The sequence below is a fragment of the Polypterus senegalus genome, chromosome 12 (genome assembly GCF_016835505.1).
Source record: "Polypterus senegalus isolate Bchr_013 chromosome 12, ASM1683550v1, whole genome shotgun sequence".
Classification (NCBI taxonomy): Eukaryota; Metazoa; Chordata; class Cladistia; order Polypteriformes; family Polypteridae; genus Polypterus; species Polypterus senegalus.
In genome coordinates, this window is record NC_053165.1 from 65,299,345 (window position 1) to 65,312,667 (window position 13,323).

The window sequence follows — 13,323 nt, forward strand, 5'->3', positions numbered from 1 at the left end:
TGACTCGTCATTTTGCTTAACAGTTTTTCACTTTATGTCATTTCAGATCTAAAGGTGTCTGTCAGTAATCATTTCTTTTTTCTAAGATCTGATTAATGACAAGTATTTGAATAAACAACACAAACACAAATACACAGAAATTTAAATAAATACGTTTTTTTAAAGAAAATGTTTGATACTTCATAAACAAACACGACCATTTAGCTAAACGCATATTTTAAATGCATTCATTGAATTACTTCACTGTCGACACCATTATTCTTTGAGTTAAAATCGTTCCAAAACCTTTCGTTCAGCAGTAATTACTGCAGCTCGTCACCTACTTGAACTGTAGCTCTGCGGAACTAAAATAAAAACACGCAATGTCGTTCCTGTCTGCAGCGACCCCAAACTGGACTGTGCCGGCCGGCGCCTTACGATGTAAAGCTTCAATGGATCCTGGCGTCCCGGTAATTAGATTGACAACTCATTGGGCAATCCTCACGTTGAATGTTTTTGTCCCGCCCACTTACTTTTTTATTGGTTAAGACTATGGCGCCTGGGATACGCCTTTCTGTCCACGCTTTATGCAGCCAATCAGCTGCATACGTTCTCCGCGCCTCTATGCCGACTTGCCGATCCACTTCGCGGATTGTGCAAGTTCGGTCTGTCAGACTTCACTTCCTGGATATCTACGACACCCGACTGCGTGACTCCGTGACGTGGAAGTGGGAAGCGCTTCTGCGCAGACAGCCCTAGAGACGGAGAGTGGAGTGGTTGCAGACAGAGAATATCCGTGGAAAAGGTCTAAGACAAGTGTGGAACAGCTCCCGCTTTACTCGCTTTTGTTGTGTTTTTTTAGTAACGTCCCCGGTGTACCAAAGCACCGCTTGACGTTCGCGCTGGAGCACCTTTGCACCAGATTGCAGATCCGCATGTTCATCTTTTATTAGTCCTACCCTTTGGACACTAGGATTATGGTCGTCCTGTCTTATGTGAATGGTTGAAAGAGTCGCCCGGAGGTCCTCGTCTCAAGATGGGCTCCGTCTTTCGGAGTGAAGAGATGTGCCTGGCGCAGCTGTTCTTACAGTCCGGCTCGGCATACGACTGCATCAGCGAGCTGGGCGAGCTCGGCCTGGTGGAGTTCCGAGATGTAAGTACTGGGAGGAGGGCGCAGGTCCGTGGCACCCGTTGATCTGAGTGTTGGCACGCAGCAAAACAGATACTTTGGGAATGGAGCAGTGCACCAGAGTGGCAGAAATTCAGTTGATGGCGCACGAGTGGTGCTTGCTGCAGTATGCATGGAAATGGTCTGATACAGCACCAGTGGTCCTGGGCTTGGTGCTTGTGCAGCTTTTGGAATATGCCGTAGGCTAGCAAGCAGACAGAGACCACTAACTCCTGGAGGGGATGCCAAGCCATCTAAGTAGCGCAGCACACTTCAGGCCATCAAATCAAATTTTATTTGTCACACACAAATCAATATGAATTAATTAGAAGAATATAAAAAGACAACATGAGCATGGGAAAGGTGCTATATACATACAATTTATTATTATTATTATTAACTCTGTAAATATCAAAGGTTAAAGGTTATTTTCATGTTGAAAAAGAAATAAGGTTAAAGACACAACATTTCAGCTGTATATCCTTTATCAGTTGTGCAACTCAAAAAGAGAGGGAGGGTAAGTAAAGAACAAAGTGAGGGCAGATATGAGCCACCATTAGAAAAGGTGAAGGGTGATTTTTAAAAGTCAGTCCGACATTAAGACTTGGAGAAATGTGTGATCCCAAGCTGAGAATTCTGTTCTGGTTTCCTTTGAAAAGTGTCTTTGGAGTCCTGTGAACGAACACAAATGGAGAAATCATTGTGCCTGTGACCAAAGAATGTAAAGTCTTTTTGTAAGGTCTTTTAAGTTTTACCATTAGAGATGTGCCCCGTAAATCAGTTTCACTGCTGTTGTTGGATGGACATGTCCTACAAGAAATGCATTAAATAAGATTCTTAGTATGGCACGAGGTTCGTTGTTTATAGGATTTAATTTACCAGATCGTGACATGCTTCAAACATGCTACAACTCAAAGTGACTGGTGGGAAATATGGCGGTCCTCTGTGAAGTGAGCTGCAGACGAGACGTTTGTGTCAGTTAGGTGGTTTACAGAAGGAGGTCCAGGGAGGGTTAGAAAAATAGATTGCGGTGGGACATTTCATCTGCAAAATGGGGAAGGGTCATTCCATGTTAAATCAACCAATGGCCCACACACTATCGACTCCAAAAAGTCTGGAAAAATTACCAGGTGTACACATGTTGGTCACAAGACACCCTGGAAAATCTGTTTGCTGTAAGATGATTACTTTCAATGAAACAGCCAGTTTACTGAGGGGATGGGGGTGTCGATTTTATCCGGCCTCATTTCTTCATCAAGTTTCTCAAGTCCGGAGCTCAAGATCTGAACAACCAAGCTAGCTCAGACTTGGCATGCTGGTCCATTTATTGGTATACTGTGTGACAAATTCAAATATTTGGTCTTGATGACCCTGTATGGTCAAAGCAGCCCCTTGAAATTGACCAACATTTAATTAGAGTTTTTTAGCTTGGCTTTGTTTAGGCCTGAGAAACTCAGATTTGTAACCAACACAGACTTTTGATTTTGTTTTGTCCTTATTCAGATAACTATGTAGACTTTCTAAAGAAGCAATAAACAGAAAAGTAACTTTATCAGGGTCTGAACAGCAAACCTCTGAAATCCATAAAATAATTTTGCATTTCATTTTCAGAGCACCCTAATGGCATGTGGGAATGTGCAGATCAGTTTTTATTCTATGTTGTCCCTTCTTTCTCAAAAACACAAACCTTAATTTTATTAGGAAAATCTTTCATGTTTATTTTCCATCCTAAACATAGGTGTCAATAATGGTAGTCCTTTGAGTTTTTAATCAATAGATAGACAGATTCTTTATTAATCCCAAGGGGAAGTTCCCATAATCCAGCAGTAGTATACTGATACAAAAAACAGTATTAAATTAAAGAGTAATAAAAATGCATGTAAAAACAGACAATAACTTTGGGTAATGTTAATGTTTACCCCCCTGGGTGGAACTGAAGAGTCGCATAGTGTGGGGTCTCCTCAGTTTGTCATTGTAGCAGGACGGTGACAACAGTCTGTCGCTGAAGCTGCTCCTCTGTCTGGAGATGATCCTGTTCAGTGGATGCAGTGGATTCTCCATGATTGACAGGAGCCTGCTCAGCGCCCGTCACTCTGCTACAGATGTTAAACTGTCTAACTTTATTCCTACAATAGATCCTGCCAATCAGTAAGTTATCAAAAATGTCAAACTGTTTTTCGTATCAAATGTTGATGTCCTGATGTTGCTGAACAGAGAATGCGATTCTTTCTCCATGGCCATAAAGAGTAGCTGCTACTGGAGAATACCACTGTGACACCCGTACAGAAGCCAGCCGGGTGTCTGGTGATGAGCTCCTGCCCTCTCACCATCACACTCCTCATGGATCAGATGTATCCCTTGTATTAGACCAGCGTCCTGTTGGGTGCATGTCTGATGAGAAGTGTGGGATTGGTGTGATTTGTGGAATGGGACATCCTGATATGTTTCATGTGCCCAAACTCACTTGCATGGTCTTTCCATTGCATTCTAGTGTGTCACTGCACTTCTTAGAGCACCTCAGCGGGAGGCCAAAGCACCATCTTGATCTCAAAGACCAAGATGGCCTACACTCTGTACTTCAATCAAACCAGAAATGAAATGAGTCCCATTCCTGCTGCTGCAATACCAGGATGTTCACATGTCATTTATAACTAGTATTGTATTTAATGATACATCAAGCAGCTGTTGGTTGCGTTTTCTACTTGATGTCCCTTCTTTTTCCATTATTCCTATACCCAATTTAGCGATGAAGAACTTGGTGATTATCATTAGTGACAAATTTTGACTTTAACCCATGTTTAGAATTGAAAATTAAAATGAAAGATTTACATAAGAAAAATAAGATTTGTTTTTTGAGAACAAGGGGAAAAAAACATTTTAAAAAATGTCTGGACATTCCCAGAGTGCATTAAGCTGGTCTTGAAAATTAGACCCAAAATGATTTATTCCCCATTTGAGAGGCCTGCTGGTCAAAATCTGATGCAGATTCTTGTTTGTTTCTAACTTTTTGAAAAGCCCAGTGTAGGTATCCAAAAATGGAAACAATTTCAGCAGGCCTTATCTGTTAGAAGTCTGCTTTCTGAAAGCCTAAACGCGGCAAAGCCAAAGACGCAAAAGATTTATTTATTTTTCCTATTTCTTTTAAAGTCTGGTCTTGCCAGGCATTGTCATCTGGGCCAGAAATTTTGATTTTGTTACATGCTTTACCTATTAAGATACCAGGATGCAAAATTTGAGCCTGCTAGGTGGTTTAGTTCCCTTGAAATTGATGACAATACTGTATAAAGCTGTGTCAAATTTGACACCCCTCTCCCCTCATAAAATTGGCTGTATCTTAGAAAGTATTGATCTTGTAGAGGGTCTCTCCTGGATTACATGGGTGCACCTGGTATTTTGTTCAGAATATTTTGAGACCAAAGTGCGTGGGATTTCTGGAAAATCGGTTCTTTGATGATCTGTGGGAGAGGCAGAGTGTTAGGACCAGCAGGATGCTCCAGGCTTAATAGAGGGCCCTGTCCACAATATGAGAAGGGTATCAATACCATTATGTGCAATGACAGCATTATATTAATGTTATAGATGATGTAAGAAGTAGGAGAGATAACACTAGGGCATCACCTAGCTCTAGACACTGTCCTTGTTTAGGATGTGGAAGTGCCTCCTCGGTCTCTCTGCAGTGGTCGTCAGGCAGTGGTACAGTTTCGCTGATTGTGATGTTGTTGTTATTGGACGCGGAGACGTTTTCATGGCCAGATGCCCTTCCTGAAGCCAGCCTTTTTTATTTGCCTTTTAACAAGATTGCTGCTCTCCGTATTCCAGCCCCATGTCACACAGATGGGGCTGTGAACGCTGTTTTATGTTCATGACTTAACACTGCATATAACTGGGATCACTAAAGAACAATCTGCCAGCCCGAATAAAGGTCCTGTGCTACCCTTGTGAAGTGAACCTGTGTAGGCCTGACAAAGGAGATAACACGTTTTTAGAATGTCTGCATTGTTTTCGTTATATTGTGATGTTTTAGACCACAAAGCTTGTTAGGTTCTGCTCGGGCCTTTGCACATCAAGTGCTGAGGCACATGGCATTTCCCCCTCAAGTTCTTTTAATCTCCTGTGATGCTGGCGTGACCAGGTCCTCGTGACTGAGATGAGAGGCGCACCATGGCACAATGTCACATGGTTAGCTCGGCAAAGTCGGGTCAGGGGGCAATTTGCAAAGAATTTGTGTAGGCTGCAGGCAAGCCCCGCATCAGGGTGTGCCCTCATTATTTTGTTTGGATTTCCTGCATATGTTTTATGTAAAGTGTGTTATTTTTATACCAGTAATGGCGCACTGCACAATAACGTACAGTGAATCCACATGACTTGACCATTCCTAGTTTCCTCCTCTTTCTCTGTATGTTTAGCATTCATTTGCTCAGAGATTGATGTGCCTGCTGCTTCCTGAGCTGCCCTTCTTTTCTCCAAACTAGCGGCCGCTTCTTCTCTTCTTTCATCAGCATCTTTTCGCGTTAAAACTGATTATGTCAGTTTTTGTGTTGCAATTACTTAGTACGTTTTTCTTAATTTTACATTTATGCTGGCACTTAAGTCTTCAATCTGTTTCAAGAATGATTTAAGATATGAAGAGGCAGGGGAAGTGACGGCAAAGGTGGTAGGGATGAGAACGATGCCCGTACGCATGTGCCGCACAGCACCCCAAGCTGGCTGCTGCCGAGAGTTGATTCTACAATAAAATAAAATAAAAAGAGGAATAACCTTTGGAGGTCAATCATTACCCGAAAGCGGATAGTAGACGTCACGTAGTATATGTGTACTAAATTACACGCCAGTAGTTCAAACGGTTTGTAAGCTACAGGTGACTTAAAATCCTGGACAGACAAATGGGCAGCCACAGTAGCATATTATATATCAAGATTTAGTTTCACTTAGAAAACAAAAACTGCAGTCAGGTTTCTTTGCATTCCCTGAATGAATGAATGGCAAAAAACAAAACCTAACAATGAGGTTAGTGAGTACCAAATATCACCCAGTGCAGTTACAATATGTTTTTTCCTGCCTTGTGTGCAGTGTTGCTGGGAAAAGCTCCAGCCTGCCAAGCTGGCTTAAGCGGATGCTATGTGTTGTATTTTTATGATTTCTAGTTTTGAATTCCAGGCTTGTTTACTGCAGCCACCTATTTATACAGGTTATGGGTGGGCTGGAGCCGGTTATCCCTAGATGGGCCGCTGGACTGTGTGTCCAGCAGGGGTTGCAAGCTCCATTGGAATGTGTTCTTTTTCAAATGCAACTCATACCATGAACCCGTACATACACTCATGGCGGAAGTATTAACGGAAGAGAAAGGATATTTTTAATATGCTTTGAAATGCAGCTTTCACTCCTGTTATACATTTTAGTATAATCATACAAAGAAATACAGCCGAAGAGAAGCCATTGGAACAGTGTAGTCATTGTTCACTTCTTCAGTGGGGTCACTGAGCAGAGGCCTAATGGAGTTGATGTCAAATCTGCGCCAACGGGACTTCTGTCATCGGGGCATCCTGACATGCCACACAATAGTCACACGTTTCCGCATATTCAATAAGCTTTATGTGACCAATACCACGTACTGATCACTACCAGCTGAGCTACTGGCATTTGCTATGTATGGATTTGGCTCTCTAAGACCCCAATATGGCAGAGTCTTTCATTATCTGCAAACAGCACATCTGCTCTAATCACTTAAGTTCCCAGCCTGAAAGATTTGTCGTTGATTAGCTAAATTAAACAGAATTAGGTTTACAAGTTACAGTATCAAAGAGTTATTTGTCAACTCTGGTTACAGTCCATCGCATGGTGCAACTGCATCCACTCAATCCTGTCAATCATGGAGAATCCACTGCATCCACTGAACACGATCATCTCCAGACAGAGGAGCAGCTTCAGCGACAGACTGCGGTCACCGTCCTGCTCCACTGACAGACTGAGGAGATCGTTTCCCCTGACACTATGTGACTCTTCAATTCCATCCGGGAGGGGGCTAGGGGGGTAAACGTTAACATTATACAAGATTATAGACTGATATACTTGCCTTGCACTCTCCATCTTGCATTTTTTAACTTGTACTGCTTTTTTTTATTGCTCTTAATTAATAATGTTCTTTATCAGTATACTGCTGCTGGAGTATGTGAATTTCCCCTTGGGATTAATAAAACATCTAGCTAGCTAGCTAGCGTCAAGACAGGCACACAGACACGAGGACAATGTGTCAATTCAGAGCAGACAGTAACTGAGCCAAGTTTTTTTTTTTTTAAATTCAATACCTGTGAGGCACGAGATTCAGTACCAGAGTTTGTCCTGTGATCCCACCGTATGGGTTGGTCTCAGTAGGTGCTTTCCCACTGCAGAAAGGTCCGCATACTTTTTGGTATTTGAAATTTCATTTTAGAAGCAAAAATGAAAATGAAAGGAATTTTTAGATTTAGATTTTTGATTAAAGAATAAAATAATATATTTTACTTCTATGGTAACAAATAGCAGTCATAAACTTAAAATTAAACATACTTTTCTGGACTTATTTGTGATTCAAATAATTAAAAAGTGTAATCAAAAGCAACAAAACAGACACAGTACTACTTCTGCTCAATTTTTAATGACACATGTGAACAGTCCTCCTCACAATACACACCGATCAACAGCCTTGAAGTTTGTCACCTCTGTCTCCAAATGTGTGTCAGAGAGTCGACAGCCTAAGATTTGCTCAACACAAAACTTCCTAACATTTCTCGCAGAAAACCCTCTCACTTCTCTGTGTTCATATGACAGACGCTCAGATATCATTTTTGATGGCAGGCCTTGTTTTGCCATCTCTAAAATCACGTCTGAGTACTGTTACAACGTCACGATGATGGTCCAGTCTACACACCAGTGAGCAGTGTTTGCTGCAAGTGGCACATGAGCTGACCAGGTTGTTGGCCTTCAAAAACTTCTGGTTCAGACAAAATAAGCAACACAACAAGCATCATGGAATGCAGTTCCTCTGTGTTCTAATATGGTTTTTTCTGTGCAGAGTGACCAGTCAGGGAATGAGATGTTGAAATGAGCAGGATCCACTTAGGGAAGTGTGACGTAATAACGACGACCAAATTAGAGCCCAATTAGAGTCTGCCTGTTTTGCGCTTCCAAATTGCTGTGCTAAGCTGGTGTTTTCAGAAGCATATGGCTCTGAAGAGCGTTTTTTGAAAGTTTCTGTTTTCAGGGGTTAAAAACGCCAAGATGGTGTGGACAAAAGACACAAATGGAGACTAGTGTCTGCATTTTTAAATGAAAATGTAGTAGTGTGGATGTAGCCTCAGGTACCGTCTGAAGGCTGCTGGTCCATCTTTTCCTTCAGGTTTGCTCAGTGAGACCACTATCAGCCCAGTATAAAGCAAAGTCTGTATGGTGAATTGACAACTCTGAGTGTGCTTGTGCGTGGGGGACTGGCAGGGACAGGAGCCACATGTAGGATTAGATAGACAGATAGAACTTTATTTGTCCCCAGGAGGAAAGTTTGTTTCCTGCCTTGTGTTGTGTGTACCCCAAATAGACACTGTGCCTCCCTGTTAGCCTGAGCTGGATAAACAGGTTAGGTGACAGAGACATTTCATAAATTATATCTCCATTTTTTTCTCTTTAGAGACGAAATCCAAATAAAAAAAGGTGGCCACCGTCTAGGATGTAGGTTAAACAGATTGCAGATTAAAAAAAAAATTCCAAGCTATATGTAGTTTTAAACGTTAGGACCTGTGCAGTTTTCATTTGTTACCATACTTTGTAAAATCCTGCTTGACTCCTGCATGTCAGGTAAATTTATCTGGTTTTATTTAGGCAATGTGAACATACATGGTGGCTTCACACAGTTTATTTGTGCCACAAATATCTAAATGAGGCAGCATGTCTAGAAGAGGCTGGTCAAGTCACTTGTTGCATGGTGCACCTTTGCTTTAAGAAGGCAGTGATGGTCTGGGGACTGCAATGAGAACCAGCTGCTGGTGGTTTGTTCATGTTGGAGTGTTTTAACACTTGTTGTGTTTCTTTTCCAGCTCAATCCCAATGTAACATCTTTTCAACGGAAGTATGTTGGGGAAATAAAAAAATGTGAAGAGATGGAGCGCATCTTGGGTGAGGCCTGCTGATTTTGTTTTTCTGTCTTTCAAAATAACAAGCTTGAATGACACTCATCAATACCATTTTATTATTAGTATTAGATTAAATAAACTTTATCAATTCCATGCAGAAATTATTGTTACCAATTTATCTAGTAATTGAATTTGCACATTTTGTTGGATGCATTCCCAACCTGAATATCATGTTTAGATTTTGTTCAGGAATGCCAACTTATGTATTCCGGGGTGGCATCAATTCAGCAACAAAACCAAATAGGAGAGAGTAGTTAGTGCCAGGAGTGCAAGTGTGCAATGCTTGAATGGCTCAGTAAAAGAGTACAAACCAGGATGGATCTGCAGATGGATGAAACCCACCACATGAGTCACCTTTATGAATGTGACGGTGTGTTTTGTGGTCTTGGTTACTTTATGTAGTGATGTACAAGGTTATAAAAATAAAAACTGAGTCAATGGTTAAAGTAACTGGAAAATGGTGCTATAAATATGAAATAATATATTGCAAGGAGAGTTAACTGACTTTTAAAGTCTGCTAAGCCAAGGAGCCTGCTCATGGGCTTAAATTAATTTACATTTACATCAGAGCAGATGTTATTGAAAGGGTGAGCAATTAAAATTTATTGATGTGACTATCACTGATGAACTGCCTCTGGGCAGGGAGGCACAGCAGAGACTCGGCTCCCTCAGATGTCTGAGAGAAGTTTACATCTATCTGACAGACTGTTATATAGTGCCTTTCACATCTGTCTGTCTGTCTATTTATTGTATAGTGCCTTTTATCTATCTATCTATCTATCTATCTATCTATCTATCTATCTATCTATCTATCTATCTATCTATCTATCTATCTATCTATCTATCTATCTATCTATCTATCTATCTATCTATCTATCTATCTATCTATCTATCTATCTATCTATCTATCTATCTATCTATCTATCTATCTATCGGTTCACGCTCAAATCTCTCCACACTGACCACAGCACACCCTGGTGCAGCACCTGCTTAGCTTACTGCAGAGGGTGGTGAAGGTGACACAGGACATTACCAGCACCCACCTGCCTTCTGTTCAGGAGAGGCACACAACACTCACTGCCTTAGAAAAGCAAACTGGATCATTAAAGAACTCGGCCATCTCACTCCTCCCTTCCGACAGACGAGTCAGGACCAATGGCACTAACACCAGTAGATTCAGAGCCAAATTCTACTCACAAGTTAGAAGGTTGCTGAATTGTAAGAATTCAAATATTGCATCGTAACAGACAGTGTGAATAGATATATATGTATGTGCACATGTATATTTAATACAAATGCATAGCGTATTGTCTGTACAGTATATACTGGATGTATGTTGCATGCTATGTATCTATTTTGTTTTTATTTCCTGTGTGATTGTTTGTTGGTATTGTGTCATTGTCAACTATTTGGAGGATACATGAAAGCGAGAATTTGAGTATACACAACACTAAACTTGACCTGACTTGATAAATGCTGCTGCCGCCCACTACTAGTCGGGTCACTTTCAGTAACAGGTGTCTGTCATCGCCTGAGGCCGAACTTAGGAGCCAACCTGAGGATCGTACTTTTTATTTTCCCCTTATTTTAGGAACTGTTTTTGTAAATATTATAAACACTGAATTGTTCAATACTTTAGTGAGTTACAAGACAACTGTATATAGTATAAACTCTATGAGGTTCATTTTAAAAATGTAAATTTTCCAAATTGCACCGTGACCAATTAATATTTAGTCTTTAAATTGGATCTTTTCACATTCTGTGAACACTGCAATTACCATTGAGCACAAGTTTAAAAAAAAAACAAAAACTCATAGAACTGGCTTTTCTTTTTACCCATGTTGTGTTTAGCTGTTATGTGATACTATTGAGTCTACACTTCAGGGCTGTCAAAAAATGTTTTTTGTTATACTAGTAAAGTAACAAATGAGCTGCTTTGGCTTTAGAGGTCTGCATCCTCGGGCATTTATGGCATCTCACAGATCCCCACTAAAGCACAAGAATGTTGTCAGATTAGGGCATTTCACACTTTGCTGTTGTTTGTTTTTAGGGGTGCACAGATGCATATCTCTGCTGTTGGGCACTACTTTACCTTGACATGTATATAATATTTTATTTGTCCTATACAGATTATTAATGCAGTAAAATGTGTTGTACAATTAGAACAGTCTAGATGAGAACAGGCCATTCAGCCTAACAGAGCTCACCAGTTCTATCCACTTAATTCTTCTAAAATAACATCAAGTTGAGCTTTGGAAGACCCTACAGTCCTACTGTCTACCAGATTATTTGGTCATTTATTAATTTATTACATGTGTCTGTGATTCCCTGTGTGAAGAAAAACTCTGTAATATTTGTGAGAAATTAATCCTTAACAGTTTTCCAACTGTGTCCTCATGTTCTTGATGAAGTCATTTTAAAATGGCAGTCTGATTTACTAGACTAATTCCTGTCATAATTTTAAGCATAATTTTAAACACTTCAGTCATGTCACCTCTTAATCTTCTTTTGTTTAAACTGTGAATGCTCTGTGCTTTTAGTCTTCATAACTCATCCTCTGTAGCCCTTAATCAGCCACATCGCTCTTCTCTGGACCTTTTCTAGTGCTGCTATGTCCTTTTTATAGACTGGAGACAAAAACTGCACACAGAACACCCGATGAGGCCTCACCAGTGTGTTATAAAGCTTCAGCTGAATCTCCTGTGACTTATTTACAGAAGCTCAAGAAAAAACAATATATGTAAATGAATAAGTATTATCATGTAAATAAATATTAGAACAAACAAACAACCCCCCAAAAACACATAAGAATTTTTGAATAAGAGAGCTCCTGCTCACAACCCCAAACTTGTAGGTGGAATGCCGTCAGATCTGCTTGGTTGTACTGTAGGTTTAAAGGCCTTGACATTGAACGCAAATCCAACGTATTAGTTGAAGTTTGTTTATTCCAACGCCCTTCTGGTCAAGTCAGCACTTGACCAGGGTCGGAATGGTTCAATCATTAGAGTATTAGTTCAATGTCACACATGGACATCTGAGGAGCACCTTCTGGGCTCATCCAAAGTAAGCAATACCACCCCAGGGTAAGAGGGGGCAGTATCATTTCTTTCTGTTCACTCCGCACCAAGAAGACACCCAATGAGGGCAGCTGAGTCCACCCCTTCTGGTCAGAGGACTATACATTTGAGGCGCCTCGTTTAGATGTATGTTCAGCCCAGGATGGCGCTCTACCCCAGACCTGACCCATTGCTTAATATGGCACTGCAGTCTTGTATTTTTGCTTGTTTGCTCTACCCATCACTACTTCTGTTATAGTTGACTAATTTATAAAACGTTTATTTTGGATCTCATGTCATACCTCACACAGCCACAACACTTCTGTTCCCGTGTCAACCCACATTAATCAGGATGATGTAAATTATCTCCCTAGGCCGAATCCTGGACAGATTCAGTCAGTATGTCAATGACTAGATAACACCTTTTAGTTTTATTTGTCATGTGCTCAAATTCACTCATTTCCAGACCACTCTGTCTGATTGTATCAAGTGAAAAAAATGTCCAGCATTAAAATAACGTCTAAAATAAGAGCTGGTTCTCTGCAAGAAACAAATGTCACGGTACCTCACCTTGCCATGACGTGGAAAAGTTCATCCAACATATTTCAGACCGATTGAACATTCTATGTTAATGGAGGAAGGCCAGTTCTGAGTGCTTTCCATTTTACTTTTAATCTTGTTCCATATTCTTTCCACATTCAGACGAGCCGTGCCTGCGACGTATTAAAATATTAATGGGTACATTTAGACAAAGCGTTTGGCCATTTTTGATTAATGTTTTATTGATTAATCCAGAAATAAGCAAGTAGATGGTTCAAAGTTTACCATATTTTGCAGATTGTGGGACAAATAGCCCCCTGCGAAAGCAGATTAAGAAGTCCATTTGTGCTTAGAAGCAGCTAAATACTGAGTGTAGTGCTCTTGAAAGCCGACTTTTGACACTGTTTATTTGATCCTC

General features: G+C 40.6%; 1 protein-coding gene across 1 annotated transcript in view; it reads left to right on the plus strand.

The window, feature by feature from the left end:
* The first annotated feature begins 652 nt into the window (after positions 1–652).
* LOC120540882 (V-type proton ATPase 116 kDa subunit a2-like) overlaps positions 653–13,323 on the plus strand; it is a 36,489-nt gene continuing 23,818 nt past the window's right edge. The window contains exons 1-2 of the mRNA XM_039772018.1: positions 653–1,132; positions 9,214–9,292. Of these exons, the coding sequence (XP_039627952.1) occupies positions 1,016–1,132; positions 9,214–9,292 (196 nt within the window). The 5' untranslated portion in view covers positions 653–1,015. The remainder of the gene's footprint in view (positions 1,133–9,213; positions 9,293–13,323) is intronic.